At 34.0% G+C, this 17,092-nt stretch overlaps 1 protein-coding gene across 12 annotated transcripts in view; it reads right to left on the reverse strand.

Moving 5' to 3' along the window:
• Positions 1 to 17,092, reverse strand: part of LOC145288114 (apicoplast pyruvate carrier 1-like) — a 243,266-nt gene that overhangs the window by 110,178 nt on the left and 115,996 nt on the right. For all 12 annotated transcript variants that reach the window (XM_080136181.1, XM_080136174.1, XM_080136177.1 and 9 more), the window contains one exon: positions 7,175 to 7,274. In XM_080136181.1, the coding sequence (XP_079992307.1) occupies positions 7,175 to 7,274 (100 nt within the window). The remainder of the gene's footprint in view (positions 1 to 7,174; positions 7,275 to 17,092) is intronic.

Consider the following 17,092-nt stretch of genomic DNA (forward strand, 5'->3'; position numbering starts at 1 on the left):
TCTAACAGAGAAGGCAATGCTATCAAGATGCGCAGCCTAAGAAACAGATTTCAAACGGCTACCTAAATCCAACAACAGTGCAGTCTTGTTAGAAAGTGCTCTCTTTCTACTGTCAAGAACAGATAAAAGCCATTCAATTTGCGAGGATATGTTGCAAGACATAAGCCAATTATTTCTGTACAGAATAGAAAGCGTTGCCTGGACTTCGTCAGATGCAATGAAGATCATGACTCTACATATTAGTCAAAAGTGCTTTTTAGCTACGAAAGCAAGTTCAATAGGCTAGGCAGTTATAGTAGGTAGTACGTCCGTTGGAGGAAAGACGAAGAATCTAATCGTAGGTGCTCAGTTTTAACGCTGCAAGGTGGTGGACGTTCAGTTTTTTTTTGTGGAGCATTATTTGTACCAATGATCTAGGGCCTATAGTTTTCTTGCAAGGTCGAATTAATTCGACCAAGTACATTAATATGTTGACTGAGCATTTTCATCCTACTTTGGTCGGAATTTGGATGATAATCCTATCTTCATGCAGAAAAATGCTTCCATTCACACAGCTGGCAATGTCAAGACATTCCTAGAAGAGCATGATCTTCCGTGTTTGGATTGGCATGCGCAATCTCCAGACCTCAATCCTATCGGAAACCTATGGCATTACATCAAGCAACAGATAAGCAATGATAACATTTCAAATATGGAAGAACTTTAAACAAAAATTAATGAAAAGTTTGATGCCCTTTCCTTGGAGTATTGCTGCAGTCTAATTCAAGAAATTCCCAAAAGATGTCAGGCTGTCAAATTGCAGAAGGGCTCTGCTACTATATATTAACTAGTCCATTGTGTTCCTCTTGTATTTGTTTGGCATTAACGTCCTAAAGTTACCTTTAAATAACAATTTTCAATTTGCGCGGACTTTCTTTTGGCCGCCTCAATTTGAAGTTATTTTTTTTAAATTGACGTGAATACTAGAATATTTCAATTAAAACACAAATATGAACAAGAAAATTATAGAAGAATAAAATGAGGTATAATTTGTTTAAAGAGTTTTCTTAAATTTGGCTTAAATTTGCAGTTTTTGAAAAACGTCAATGCGGACTTTCTTTTGGCCGCCTCAATTTGAAGTTATTTTTTTTTAAATTGACGTGAATACTAGAATTTGTCAATTAAAACACAAATATGAACAAGAAAATTATAGAAGAATAAAATGAGGTATAATTTGTTTAAAGAGTTTTCTTAAATTTGGCTTAAATTTGCAGTTTTTGAAAAACGTCAATGCGGACTTTCTTTTCGCCGCCTGTGTATTGTTTACTAATTTACTTTGGGGGGTATATGAAGCTTCCTCCCGGTGCCCCGTAATTGGTCCCCAAAGAAAGTGGGCAATAATTCGATTTGATTGAAAAATAGGCGATTTCACCGAATTTGATGACAATAAATATGTGGAAATGTGAAACATTTATTGATCATCATTCAGTCCTGGTCAATGTCGGATCTTACTTCTATTACTATATATATATATATATATATATATATATATATATATATATATATATATATATATATATATATATATCAACCAAGAAGGCTAACATGCTTGCTACTCGGTTTGCCTCCAACTTCACATTGGACCCTAGACGATCTGAAAATTACCTCTATTGAGGTGCATGCTATTATAAAAAATGTTGACACTTTAAAAGCATGTGGACCTGATCTCATCTCGGCTGTGCTATTAAAAAAATGCTCTGCCGAAGTCGCTCCAGTTCTCTCCAAACTTTACAACAAATTCCTTAATAAATCTTGTTTTGCTGACTGCTGGAAAACTGCTTCTGTGGTACCAGCTTTCAAGAATTCTGGCGAAAGAACTAACCCAGTAAATTATCGCCCCATTAGCCTCCTCCCACTTTTCGCAAAATATTTGGGTCCATAATTAACCAAGCTCTAGTCCATCACCTTACAGATACTAAACTTCTGACTGACCAAAGTATAAATTTTCAACTTTACCCGATAGATATATGTGAAAATCTGGGGATTTAGCAGATGTGGCATTAAACGAAAAAGCGTCAAAAATTAAAATACATAACGAATAAATGTCACCAAAGAAAATATAAGATACTCTTCTACCTACCTGGATAGTTTTGTATGTTTTAGCATATTTTAACGCTTATATACGGTTTGATAAAGAAGTAGTGGAGACTTAGTAAGTTAAACCGACATCAACATGACCTATTACGAAGCTTCCAGTTGTCTCAACTATTGCTTACTAGCCACTACCTGAATGTGACGTCGTAAATCAGTTAATCGGCTTTGCCTCTCGATGGTAGCGCACTGACTCAATGTTAGAGCGCACAAAGAACTTCATTTATAAGTTCTTAACTGAACTAAATTATATTTTTATTTCTTTAATGTTGTGTGTTTCATTACATTGTTAACTCTGTTAACACAAACAGGCTCCTTCAGTTTTGACAGACTATGGATATCCACGTAAAGATGTCTGCGCATGAAATTTTTGTGGCAGGGGTGTGCAATCTTCAACCGCACCTCTCCGTAGTCGACATTGTAAAATACCAGTGGCAAGTGAAGTTGTTACATGATAAGGGCTGTCCCCTTTTCATGTAAGTATAAACATGGAGAATTTAGTTTAAAATGAAAATGAAATAGCAATAGACAAATTCGAACCTCGTAATTTAGTTTAGAAATAGATTACGTGTGAGAATTTAAAAATGTAAAACAAACATTTGTTTAGAATATAGATAAATATTTCAAGGAAAGAATGTGAACTATCAAGTTTGTTATGAAATTTTAAATTGAAAGAATGCAGCTTATAAGATAATGTTTTTAACATATTGAATATAGGTTAAAATTCCTTTTGTAGAAATAGGAAAAGTTTTGGACACGTATGTCCATAACACGTGAAAGAAGGCACATGTTTTAACATGTGTATGACGCCACGGAAAATAGAAAGTTCTAGGAATAGAGAAAAAACTTTAGAGTAAGTCAGTCAGTGAGAAAACTCAGAGAGAGTCAGACGTCTAGAAACGAGACGTCACTTCAAGAAAGAAATGTGAGACTTTGAATTCTGTGTGATGGAAACACGGCCGTGTGACGAAATAAACCATCAAGTGTTTTTTGTTAAGCTCGTCTTGTGTCTTATGATTCTTACAAAAAGGTAAAGTGGAATTGTATTATATATTTGTGTTATATGTCTTTACATACACGTCTCAACATCATAATGTCCGAACTGTCTGAACACTATCCCTTCACTCCAAGATTTTTTTCTTCTACACAATTAAGGAATGAACTTTTAATATATAAGAATCTCTTATAACATGAACAATATCTCTCTAAGTCTCTTATAAACGAACAATCTCTCTCGGAGTCTTTCGACATCCCTCACTGTAATAAGACTCCTTCTAAGCATCTCTTTCTAAGACTCATCTTTTAATAAAACTCTCTCAATGAAACCCCTATATAACAAACAGTATTTTGGTGCCCGTGGGCCAGTTTGCATCAGCGATGCAGAAACCGAACCTGGGGTCGATACCACGAAAAAAAATTAAAAACACAACGTTTTAAAAGGGTCCAACATAATTTAAAAAATAAATAAATAAATAATACCACGGAAAAAAAACTACACGATCACAGAAATGCGAAAAAAAAAGAACAAAAAAAATTGAATACACACGCACACAGAGAACAAAAGATACAAGAAATATTAAAAAGAAAAAGAAGAAAAGGCCGATATGCCGTAAAAGAAATCCGTAGTAATGAATGGAAATATAGTACACAAGTCATCATGCGTAATTCATTGATAAATGAATTGGTTTGATAAAAAAACACACACACACATACACGCAAATGCAGAGATTGGGGGTCACCCATTATTGTTTTGAAAATTGTATGGAGTGTCAATTAGAAATTTGTGGCAATATGAAATCGTTTGGACGAATTGTTGAATTTAATCTGTCAATCAAATAGGAATTTTTCAAAGGTCGCATGTAGTCTTTGAAACAGCGTGTAAATTCTATTTGGAAATGCATTTTTGTGTTCATAGTTGCACTTTTCGGCTTTTTATTTTTTTTGTGTGTTTCATTTGTTTTGTTTTTAAAAAAAAGGGACAATTGTTTTGGACAGACTGTTGAATTGTTGTTTGTTACAGAGGATTTTTTTGTTGTTGTTGAAAAAAGTTATAACTGTTGCAAGATGTTTAAATGTATTCAGGTATTTTTTTAAAATGTTTTTATGATGTTGAACAAATATTGTAAATTGTCTTATGTATGTGACATGTTATTGATTTTCACAGCAAGAATTATAAGTCAGCAGTAAAAATACATTAGATTTTAACAGTCTAGGAGAAAATAAAACTAGTTAAGACGTATGGTTGGCTTACGGATTCAGTTAGAATTTTAGAAGGGGGACAAGAATTAAAATTACGTAAACGGGTATTTGGAGAGTTTTTAGATGTGATACGCCGTAAGAAAGATGTTTTGTTTTAGCATTTGGTTTTGTTGTCTTTTTTTTTAGAGATCCTAAAAATTTTTCTCCAAGAAAAGTGACTTGGTAGGGATTGATAAGCACGAGATGTGCCCCTATACGAAAAATTTGGGAACCTGGTTAATTAAGTGCTTAAAATAAGCTGGTTGCACGTAACGACTCCAAGCAAAGTGGTAAGTCTTGGCTTAATTAATAAACAGGCGTTGGAAAGAATACGAAAATTCTTAAGGGGACCAGTAAACTGAGGATAGGTAGTCCCGAGGCAATCACATATAGCTTAATGAAGTAAGAGACATGCAAAAATATGCCGTAGATTACGTAAGAAAGATATAACCCTGTATTTTTTAGAGATGCATGAATGTGGGATATATCTGCTGGATCTTAGAAGCTGTGAGAGAAAAGAAAAATCACAAAAAAATCGGGCTATTAGATAGTATTTAGAGCGCTATTAAGGTGTTGGGCGCGAAATGTGTTAGTTAGTTAGGGGTGATATTTCTAAATCCTCGTCGAAGTTTCAAGAATCCAAGCAAGGAAATACGAGTGAATCCGTATGAGAGAAAAAAAGGTATATCTTAAACTTCTGAAGCCAACCACAAAGATTTAAGTATATGAGCTTTGGTATGTCCCGTATAAGATAGTTATAGAAAAAAAACAAAGCCATACTTGATAAGACTAACCATGCGGAAAGAGAGATCAGGACACTAGGGACGCAGGAAGTCGTCCATTTCGAGAAAGGTGAAAACCTCTAGTTTGCGGCATATGGGTGGCTGGAAAATAGCTGATGTGAATCATAGGTAAAGAACCTACACCCAAAAAGTAAATGCAACGAAGATCAGAAAGGTTCTGATCTTATAAATAAATAAATAATTGTGAAGACGGCCGTGAAGGGCTGACTGAAAGAGATCTTTTTTTCGTTTGTTTTTTAGCCTGATCTTTCTAGCCGTGCGGTTGTGTAGATGTAAAAATAAAAAAATGTACTAAGTTTAAAAATGCATACATTTTTTTGTGAAATATGGAAGGGAGGGATGTTACATGATAAGGGCTGTCCCCTTTTCATGTAAGTATAAACATGGAGAATTTAGTTTAAAATGAAAATGAAATAGCAATAGACAAATTCGAACCTCGTAATTTAGTTTAGAAACAGATTACGTGTGAGAATTTAAAAATGTAAAACAAACATTTGTTTAGAATATAGATAATATTTCAAGGAAAGAATGTGAACTATCAAGTTTGTTATGAAATTTTAAATTGAAAGAATGCAGCTTATAAGATAATGTTTTTAACATATTGAATATAGGTTAAAATTCCTTTTGTAGAAATAGGAAAAGTTTTGGACACGTATGTCCATAACACGTGAAGGAAGGCACATGTTTTAACATGTGTATGACGTCACGGAAAATAGAAAGTTCTAGGAATAGAGAAAAAACTTTAGAGTAAGTCAGTCAGTGAGAAAACTCAGAGAGAGTCAGACGTCTAGAAACGAGACGTCACTTCAAGAAAAAATGTGAGACTTTGAATTCTGTGTGATGGAAACACGGTCGTGTGACGAAATAAACCATCAAGTGTTTTTGTAAAGCTCGTCTTGTGTCTTATGATTCTTACAAAAAGATAAAGTGGAATAGTATTATATATTTGTGTTATATGTCTTTACATACACGTCTCAACATCATAATGTCCGAACTGTCTGAACACTATCCCTTCACTCCAAGATTTTTTTCTTCTACACAATTAAGGAATGAACTTTTAATATATAAGAATCTCTTATAACATGAACAATATCTCTCTAAGTCTCTTATAAACGAACAATCTCTCTCTCGGAGTCTTTCGACATCCCTCACTGTAATAAGACTCCTTCTAAGCATCTCTTTCTAAGACTCATCTTTTAATAAAACTCTCGCAATGAAACCCCTATATGTAACAAAGTGTGTGTACAGGACGACTGGAAACCAATGTCGAGATAAGCGGAGAGCATATATAGTGCCTAGAATTCCCAATTGGTCATCCCTCAGGTACTTAACAGGCTCAGCGTTGCTTGACATCGGTGATTTGACGAGAACCGGTGTGTCAACGCAATTATGCCGTATATAAACTTAGTTATGAATTTAGTAGCACAACCATTGGTTACTGATAATTTTCTCGTTATTTTTGTGTCGATTGAATGTATTTATACTGCTGGAATTATTGAAAAATCTATAGCTAAATGTTTGCCATTTTTGTTTAAGAATTAGCAGATGATTTGACTGTTTATTTATATATAATGGAATATTGATTGGTTTATCATAAGGTGTGTATGCTTCATTATTTCAAGTTGAAGGCTTTATTTTATGTTTAAAACTTGACACATTCAGGATTCAATTTTTATCTTTATCAAAACTTATTTTTTAATTTTTTAATTGTTTTGTTTTCAGATTGACTTTTCTATTTTATATTTTAGACCATTATCATTTAAAATACTAATAATTATATCATATATGTCGCTGTTGTATTTTCAAATAAATTATTATTTCTTTTTATCATAAGTATGTCACGAATATTAAGAACTCTAAAACATGTTTTAAACCGTAAAGTTGTCTTTGTAAAATATCCAAATTATGTATTTATTTGTCTCAAAATGATTCCTATTAACAGTAGTGTTTTCCTTATATATGTATTCACTTCAGGAAGAGTAATATAAGCAGAAGTATCTTACCAATAAAGCCAGTTCCAGCAGCAACAAAGAAAAGTCCGTGATAGCCGATTTTTGGGAAGAGGAATTGTAACATAAATGAAGCAGACATAGTCGAAGCAGCCTAAAAAAAATGAAAACAATGTTTACATGGTAGTTGTTATACTTTCATTAAAGAAAACAATAAAATGGTGTTATAATTCTTGCTCACATGATTACATTATTTTCCTATTTAAAATGCTTTCCATTTGTTTTATTATATATATATATATATATATATATATATATATATATATATATACCGCCGATAAAAAGAAGCTCCACACATGTAATTTAAAGAAAACTGAAAATTTAAGCTAAATTTAATGCAACTGCTTAAATAGCCTATACCTCATTTGATTCGCCTTTTATTCCTCTATGATTTTACCTGTTCATATTTGACTTTTAATTGAATTATTCTAGTGTTCACGGCCACTTAAAAAAATAACTACAAATTGAGGAGACAAAAAGAAAGTCCGCAGCAACAAATTCGCTAATAACCTAATTAAATCAGTTAAAATATCCACCAACGGGCAATAAAGCATCCCTAATCGTAATTGTTATTGATCAAGGTTATACAACCTAATATTTAGTCCATATTCCACGACTTTCTCCTAGTGATAATCAGGAACTTATTAATCTCCACCTTTCTGGTTTATCCAATCGGGAAATCAGCCGCAGATTACAATCTAATGAGAAAACGGTATAAAAGACTATGCAAAAGCACCAAAACACCGGCAGTATCCGTGATGCCCCTAAATCTGGTCTGACTAGGGTTACTTCTAACAGAGAAGGCAATGCTATCAAGATGCGCAGCCTAAGAAACAGATTTCAAACGGCTACCCAAATCCAACGACAGTGCAGTCTAGTTAGAAAGTGCCTTCTTTCTACTGTCAAGAACAGATTAAAGCCATTCAATTTGCGAGGATATGTTGCAAGACATAAGCCAATTATTTCTGTACAGAATAGAAAGCGTTGCCTGGACTTCGTCAGATGCAATGAAGATCATGACTCTACATATTAGTCAAAAGTGCTTTTTAGCTACGAAAGCAAGTTCAATAGGCTAGGCAGTTATGGTAGGTAGTACGTCCGTTGGAGGAAAGACGAAGAATCTAATCGTAGGTGCTCAGTTTCAACGCTGCAAGGTGGTGGACGTTCAGTTTTTTTTGTGGAGCATTATTTGTACCAATGATCTAGGGCCTATAGTTTTCTTGCAAGGTCGAATTAATTCGACCAAGTACATTAATATGTTGACTGAGCATTTTCATCCTACTTTGGTCGGAATTTGGATGATAATCCTATCTTCATGCAGAAAAATGCTTCCATTCACACAGCTGGCAATGTCAAGACATTCCTAGAAGAGCATGATCTTCCGTGTTTGGATTGGCATGCGCAATCTCCAGACCTCAATCCTATCGGAAACCTATGGCATTACATCAAGCAACAGATAAGCAATGATAACATTTCAAATTTGGAAGAACTTTGAACAAAAATTAATGAAAAGTTTGATGCCCTTTCCTTGGAGTATTGCTGCAGTCTAATTCAAGAAATTCCCAAAAGATTGCAGGCTGTCAAATTGCAGAAGAGCTCTGCTACTATATATTAACTAGTCCATTCTGTTCTTGTTGTATTTGTTTGGCATTAATGTCCTAAAGTTACATTTAAATAACAATTTTCAATTGTTCGGACTTTCTTTTTGCCTGCTCAAATTGAAGTTATTTTTTTAAATTGACGTGAACACAAAAATATTTTTATTAAAAATCAAATATGAACTAGTAAAATCATAGAGGAATTAAAGGCGAATTAAATGAGGTATAGTTTGTTTAAACAGTTACATTTAATTTAGCTTAAATTTGCAGTTTTTGAAAAATTACACGTGCAGACTTTTTGCCGGATATATATATACATATATACATATATATATATATATATATATATATATATATATATATATATATATATATATATATATTGTGGTGTTTTATCATGGAACGGAATACAGAGCAAACCCTCTTTACTAGGCTTTACCGAACTAATTTTACGGCCAATAATGAACGTAAGAGCAAATAGTAAACGTAAGAGCAAATAGTAAAGAGCAGATAGCAGCAGTAAACTCAAAAGCTGTTAGCAACGAAATGTTGAAGAAGAAAAAACTCGGCCCTTTTAAAAAAGAAAAGGAACGTGTGCAAAATCACGTACCATAGAAACTTTTATTTTAACGGAAATATAACAATCTATCCCCCCACTCACTTGTAAAAGAGATTGTAAGGTGTAGATTTTTTTTTTTCAAAGTACAGAGTTATCTTTGCAAGTAGCGATGTGTTTTATTTATAAGTCCAGTCGCTGGACTGGTGTACTGATTCGGTTAGACCGGCGTGGAAGCAGTTCAATATTCAAAGGACTGGCAGGTCTCTGCGAATTCTCTATATTTTCTGTATTAGGTGTATTGCCAACTGGACTTGTTTCAATCAAATGGGCCGGATCTGCATTTGCAATGTCGGGTCGAGTATTCTCAGCAGAACCCTGAGGTCCATCAGAGCGCGGAAAACGAGCCAAATGTCTTTGCGCCACTGAATCCCCCCGGCCAACATTATGCCGTATTCTCGCATGCGTAGGTTGGGTCTCGAGGAGTTCCACTACCTCGACGATCGGGTCGTACTTGCTCCTGTTGCCAAACCGTTTCAATAGTATCTCCCCAGGTTCGCACAGCCAAACAGGTAAGGCAGTAGCAGTAGAAGAGCGTCTTTCAAATTTGAACAATCGTTCGTGGGGAGTTGCATTCGTACTAGTGCATAGTAAGGATCGAATAGAATTTAAAACATCAGGCAGAACGTCCTGCCAAGCACTAAGGGGTAACTGTTTAGATTCCAGGGCCAATAATATTGAGTGCCAAATAACGCCATTATAGCGCTCGCACTGACTGTTTCCTCTTGGGTTGTATGCAGTAGTGTTACTGCACCCAACCCCAAGTCGCGTCAGGAAATTTCTGAACTCCTCCGACACGAACGATGTTCCTCTCTCAGAATGGATGAAAGCGGGGAGTCCAAAAATAGAAAAAATATTCGTCAGGCACTTGATTGCAGTCTGCGAAGAACAATCACGACAAGGGAACGCAAAGGGAAATCGACTGTACTCATCCACGATAGTAAATAGATAACGACATCCTTTTGAAGATGTCGGGACAGACCCCTTGAAGTCTACGGAGAGGAGCTGAAAGCGAGCAGTAGTGCGGATCAGTGTATTGTTAGTAGTATATATATATATATATATATATATATATATATATATATATATATATATATATATATATATATATATCTTCTTTTTTTAAAAAACAGTAATCTACACAACATAGCGGAGTGGATTAGGAGTAGAGCTCCGAAATACGCGTGTCCGTAGATTACTGGGTTTTTTTTTTTAAATAATATATAAATAAAGAAAAATACGTCCAACTAAAAAATGGGCGACTTTCTAAGAAAAACGCCGGTTCTCTGAGGTGGAGGCATAAACATTAATATCGTTTAAAAAATCAAAACAAACCCACTTAAACAGATAAACGATAAAAACGAAGCAGTGGATTAGTTCGTTGAACTGCAATACATAAGATTCAAGGTTCGAATCCTACCAACAGTCAAGCTACGCTGATGAGGAGTAGGACTCCGAAACACTCATGCCCGTAGACTAGTTTGTTTATTTTTAAATAATAAAAAATTAAAAATAAATATAAAAAATAAGTTTTAAAAATTAACAAAAAAATAATAAATAAAAATACGTCCAAATAAAAAATGGGCGACTTTCTAAGAAAAACACCGGTTCTCCGAGACGGAGCTATAAACGTTAATATCGTTTAAAAAATCAAAGCAAAACCACTTATATATATATATATATATATATATATATATATATATATATATATATATATATATGTGTGTGTGTGTGTGTGTGTGTGTGTGTGTGTGTGTGTGCGTGTGTGTGTGTGCGTGCGTGCGTGCGTTTGGCCTATTGCCTTGAATGGTTATTACTGTAAAAATGCAATTGAATAAAGCCTTGATAATTTTTTCCTGTTTGTTTTCGTTACACTACACTTATCAATGTTTTCAAGTAACATACAAGTACAATTACAAAAAGTTCGCAGAACAAGTTATTTTAATGTACTATTTATTTAATAAAGCTTAAATATTATACCAAATTTTTATAACCGAAACTCACTAATCAACTGAAAATAATGATCCTAACAATCCTGACTAAGGTACTATTTTTATATAGCTTTTCCATTAGGCTCATCATCAAACGAGATCATCCTTACCTGCATGACCTCTACTATTCGCAGAATGGGTGTTTTTGCCTGTTGTGCAAGCTATCTTAATTTTTTTTAGCTATGCTGATGACACTATATACTTATTTTCTACCCAGATAAGCTGCCACTTTTCCCAGAGTCTGCCTCTCCACTTTAAATCTGAATTCGTCCATAACTTTTTAGTCGGAGCATGTAGATAGGAGAGGATCACTCACAATCCATACCTTTCTCCTCAAACCACGCAATAGAATCATTATAATAGTTTGTACTTTTCATATAAACAAAAAACATACGTCAAGATTGTTTTCATTTATATAAATTATTGTATATTCTTCACATTTTAAAATAAAAATTTGACTTTTTTTTAATGTTTCAAACTGTTAGATGTATGCTGAAATATTATATGAGATATATAATTCCTATACTGAAATTATAAATTGTTCAAATGTATTTAAACGATAGAATATCTCTGTTTGATCCGTGTAGCTAAAGCAATCGCTTTCATTTTAGGGTTCGCAGCTCACACTGGACGGTACTCTTGCAAAATTTGACCCGAATTCTCGTGATTTCCCGTCAAGCATGGATCGAGCGAGACCGGCAATTATCGGTGTCAGCCGAGCGGGAGCGTCTAACTTATTAGAAAGTTCAAGAGTTTGGCTTTGTCTGATGCTGACGAGATTACCTCAGGTCCATTGATAATAGTAGGGATAGAGCATACGCTTCTGTTCAGGATCCTGTTCGCTATTTGCCAAAACTGGTGGGAACCAAGTCGCTACTCAGCTACTTTTGACTTGACAGACTGAGCATACAACACTCTTGCGTTCTTTATTATTATTTTACAGTGGCTGCTGGCAGTCCTGAAAGCGGCTTTAGTCTCAGTACATCTATTACTTTGGAAGCAATGAAAAAAGTAATTTCTGTACGTAATGGCAGCAAAGTTCTCTCTAATTCTCTCTCCTCTGATATTGAGCACGTGGTACAATGGGGGAAGAGGTGGCTGGTCACTTTTAATGCATCCAAAACCAAGCTTCTATCTTTACATCATCAATGCCCTGAACCCCATCTGGCATCAACTGAAATGGATGGCTCTCGTCTTGGAGAGGCTCCATGTTTTGACAAGCTTCTGGGTTTGACCTTTACTCCTGATCGGAAATGGAACACGTACATCAAATCTGTTTCCAGGGACGCTGGGAAAATGGTGGGATCCTTCTACCGCTCCAGAAGATATCTCACTACGCAGACCCCACAATTTTATTATTCCATCCCTATTTAAGTTAAAACATACTTATCAAAGTATTCTTATGTGTATCTATATCAAAAACATTTGCAAACGTTTTTTTTTTTTAATTTTTAATTTTTTTATTTCCATACTTCCATCTAAGGTGATAGAGTGAATAAAATTTAATTTAATTGATTCGAGTAATGAATTAGCATAGTGCCTAGGTTCCAGAAAGGGTTTAAAAAAGACACTGTTCCAGGTGCTTAAAAGGATTAGAATCTATTATAGATGTGAACGAAGAGAATTAGGCAACATATGTTAATTCAAGCGATTAAAAATATTATGGGAGATTGTTATAAAAGTTAAAACATTAGAAACATTTAAAGTTTAAAGTCCTGGTTAAAATCATAAGACCACTTAAGAAAGTAAGCGCTTACACATATACTCGAGTTTTTAATCAAACATTGGCTGAACCATTGCCAAAAGGGAAAATATGATGGAAAAAATGAAATCTGCTTAAGTCGAAACGTTAACCCTGATCTAATACTTATTTTTTAAAAAACATACATTTTCACATGGTCAAAATGATAAGACCTCTGATAATTTATCTAACAAGAGGCAATTATAAATTACCTAAAAAGGGTCTCAGTATTTAGTATAGCCTCCATTATTACGAATTACTTCAAAAATTCTCTTCGGCATGCTTGCGACTAAGGTTTTTATCAGTTGCAAAGGAATTTTATCCCATGTACTGAAAACTGAATCAGAAAGCTCCTTTATCGAATCATACTGGGTTCCATCCTTGAACACTTCTTTTGCCATACATCCCCAAATATTTTCAATGAGATTGAGGTCCGGAGAACATGCTGGATGATCTAACAATTCTATATTGAAGAAAAGTATTCTCGTGCTTGTCGAGAAGTGTGTATCACAGCGTTGTCTTTCTTCCACACAGACGTGGACATTCAGTCCTGATAGAAGCATTTTTAAGCATTGAAATGTACTTCAATGATGTTTGCCGGCATTTCACTACTTGCAACTTTAGGGTCCCAGCTGACGAGAAAGCACCCCAGATCATTAAAGACCCTCCTCCACTATGCCGAGTTGAAAAGGTCTCTTTGGGCAAATTTTATCGTGCCAATAATGTTGAAATCCATCTGGGCCATCTAGATTTAACTTTTTCTCATCGGAGAAAATTACATTTTCCCACTTCTCTTAATCCCAAGTCTGGTATTTGGCGGCATATTTAAGTCGGTTAGTTTTGTGCTGTTCAAGAAGACGTGGTTTCTGCAGTCGCTTTAAATGATTGAAACCCTTCATTTTCAGATGCGTTCTGATGGTTTTAGGACTACATTCTGCTGCTGTTTGGCTTTTCAATCGACCTGAGCTCATACTGGAGTTTTTTTTTAACTTCTTTTGATACGGCAATCCAGTGATGGTGTTATTTTTTGGGGGTCGACCTGGACTCTTTTTGTGCCCATATTTATCTGGATTTCTTAAAAAATTTGTGATGACCGTTTTGCGACGATTCACTTCGTTTGCAATGGATCTATGGGAGAGTCCACCCCTATTAAGCTCAAAGATCATTCGTCTCTCAAACTCTGATAATTGTTTCCCTTTTGCCATTTATAATTTAGTAAGATGTTTTTTATCCATTAACAAGTTGCTTTTAGTAACATAGAAAGCTTTTCGTATTATTTTTTTCAAAACTAGCCGATTTTATTAAAGTGGTCTTATCATTTTGACCAGGTGAAAATGTTTGAGTTTTTTTTTTAAATAATTATTAGATCAGGGTTAAGGTTTCGACTGAAGTAGATTTCATTTTTTTTCCATCATATTTTCCCTTTATTTTATTTTCAACCATTTGTTTGATTAAAAATTCGATAATATGCGTAAACGCTTACTTTCTTAAGTGGTCTTATGATTTTGACCAGGACTGTATATATATATATATATATATATATATATATATATGTGCGTGTGTGTGTGTGTGTGTGTGTGTGTGCATGAAGAGAAAAAGTCGTACGTACCGAGAGAAGTCTATTAGAGTGAAAAATTAGGTGACGTTTAATGTAGAGGCACTTAGGAAACAGAGTACTCTTTAGCATCGTAATAGTTCCTCTGTCTCAATGTCGCTCAAAAGAAACAATGTTTACTCGAGCATTTAATATGTTTAATGTTTTGGAGTTGTTTCTATTAGTCGACAAAAAGTACTACAGTAAGTTATTTTTAAAAATGTATTTAAATAAAATTTAATACCATTAAATAGTTATTTCATACTATTAATAAAAACATTGTCAAAATCGAAATTTAAAAATTTCATGTTATTTTGTTTTTAGTATTTAAAATTGTAAAACAAGTATCTTTTAAATGATAATTTTAAAAGTCAGTTTTTTTAATAATTAATAAAACTTTTCAGTCGGTATTTCGAAAGAGTGTAATTTATAGATACGGAACGTTCACATTAACACACACAGGCATACATGTATATATATATATATATATATATATATATATATATATATATATATATATATATATATATATACATAAGTGTGGGTGTGTGCATATATACATGTACACATATATACGCGCATTATACATATATACATATATATACACATATATACACATGTACACACATATATTCATATGTATGTATATATACACACACACACATATATATATATACATATTTAAAATCTTTAAAAAATGTGAGATAGATGAAGGACCTTGCGGGGAGGTGTTTGCAAGTTTGAGGCAGATCAAAGCCAGTATGAGCGGCTGAAGCGCGATATCCGGAAAGGGAGGGTGAAGGAGCCGTGGATGGGCGGGGGCACCAAATTGGTCTGGAGTGTGAGGTGTGCGGAAGATTATGTCTGAGCAGAGTTGGGCTGATGAGCCACCAGACTACTCATCGGCGCAGTGGGCCACAAAGAAGTCTTGTGTTGCCAGAGCTAACCTGTGTCAATTGCGGGCGGACGTACAAAACAGCAGGTGGTTTTAAGCGGCATTTGATTATACAGAGAAGAGAACATCAAGAACGTGCTGCTAGTGGCGCACATGTCTGCACAATGTGTGCCAAGTAATGCCAGAGTTTGGCAGGGCTAAAAAGCCACCTTCGTGCGGCTCATAACTGAATGTGTTCGTGTTTCTGTATACCTTTTTTGTGCTATATCAAGTAATGGCAATGTTCGAAAACGAATTTGTTGCCATCATATATGCATATATATACACATATATATGCATATATAAGCATAGTTATACATATAAATACACATATATGTACACCCATATATACAAACACACACACATGTATATATATATATAACTACTTCATTTACTCACATAAATTTAATATACGAAAGTTATACATATAAATACACATATATGTACACACACATATACAAACACACACACATGTATATATATATAACTACTTCATTTACTCACATAAATTTAATATACGAAAGTATAGATTTATGCGTAAACTTTAAGTATTTACTTCAAAAGTGCTCAATATGTAGGTAGAGCTAGTTAGTAATTAATAAAATATATATGGCGATTAAGCTACACTGAATATTCTGCGTTTTATCCACTATAGGATTCGTCAGGCTTATGTATTATATATATATATATATATATATATATATATATATATATATATATATATAAGAAATTTATTACTGTGAGTTCAGAATGAGTTTACATATTGTTTCAACTAGAGGAAGATCCCCAAAGAGAGGAAATGTCCAACTAGCATTGTCAGAATTCATAGATGGACTAAGTTATAAAATCAAATAAGAATGGAAAAATCGTAGATGAAGGGGAGTTAGAAAAGAAGGAGGAGTGGAGGGGAGAGGATGTTGGAATTTAAAATAGTATGAGTGTATACGATAAGAGAGGGGTTTATAATTAAATATTGATTGTGTTAATTCTTATAAACGTTTTTTTAGTTTATAACGGTTTAAAATAAAAAGACGCTATTCATATTCATAACGGCATAAGTAACAGTTAATTTAAAGGATCACCATGGCAACAGATTGGAGAGTTAATGTTAGTGGGCATGGTGTGGTGGGAAGAGGAAGGAACGGGTTGAAAATGGGGTTTAAATTGATTTAGCCGGGCGGGGAGAGATTGAAAGATATTTTTTTTTAAAAAGAAAAGAAAAAGAAACGGAAAAACAGAATGATAAATTAATGAATTATACGTTACAGGTTTATTTTGATAGTATAATGATACGTGAGAATATCAGTAAGTAAATAAAATAAATTAAAAATAAATTAAAAATTAAAATATTAATAAATAATTGTTAATGATAAGTAAATAAAACACACACGCGCGCATACACTTGTACAACGGACGGAGGCACATCAATGGGGGGGAG

This window comes from Euprymna scolopes, chromosome 11 (assembly GCF_053919585.1).
Source record: "Euprymna scolopes isolate OS-2025 chromosome 11, ASM5391958v1, whole genome shotgun sequence".
Lineage (NCBI taxonomy): Eukaryota > Metazoa > Mollusca > Cephalopoda > Sepiida > Sepiolidae > Euprymna > Euprymna scolopes.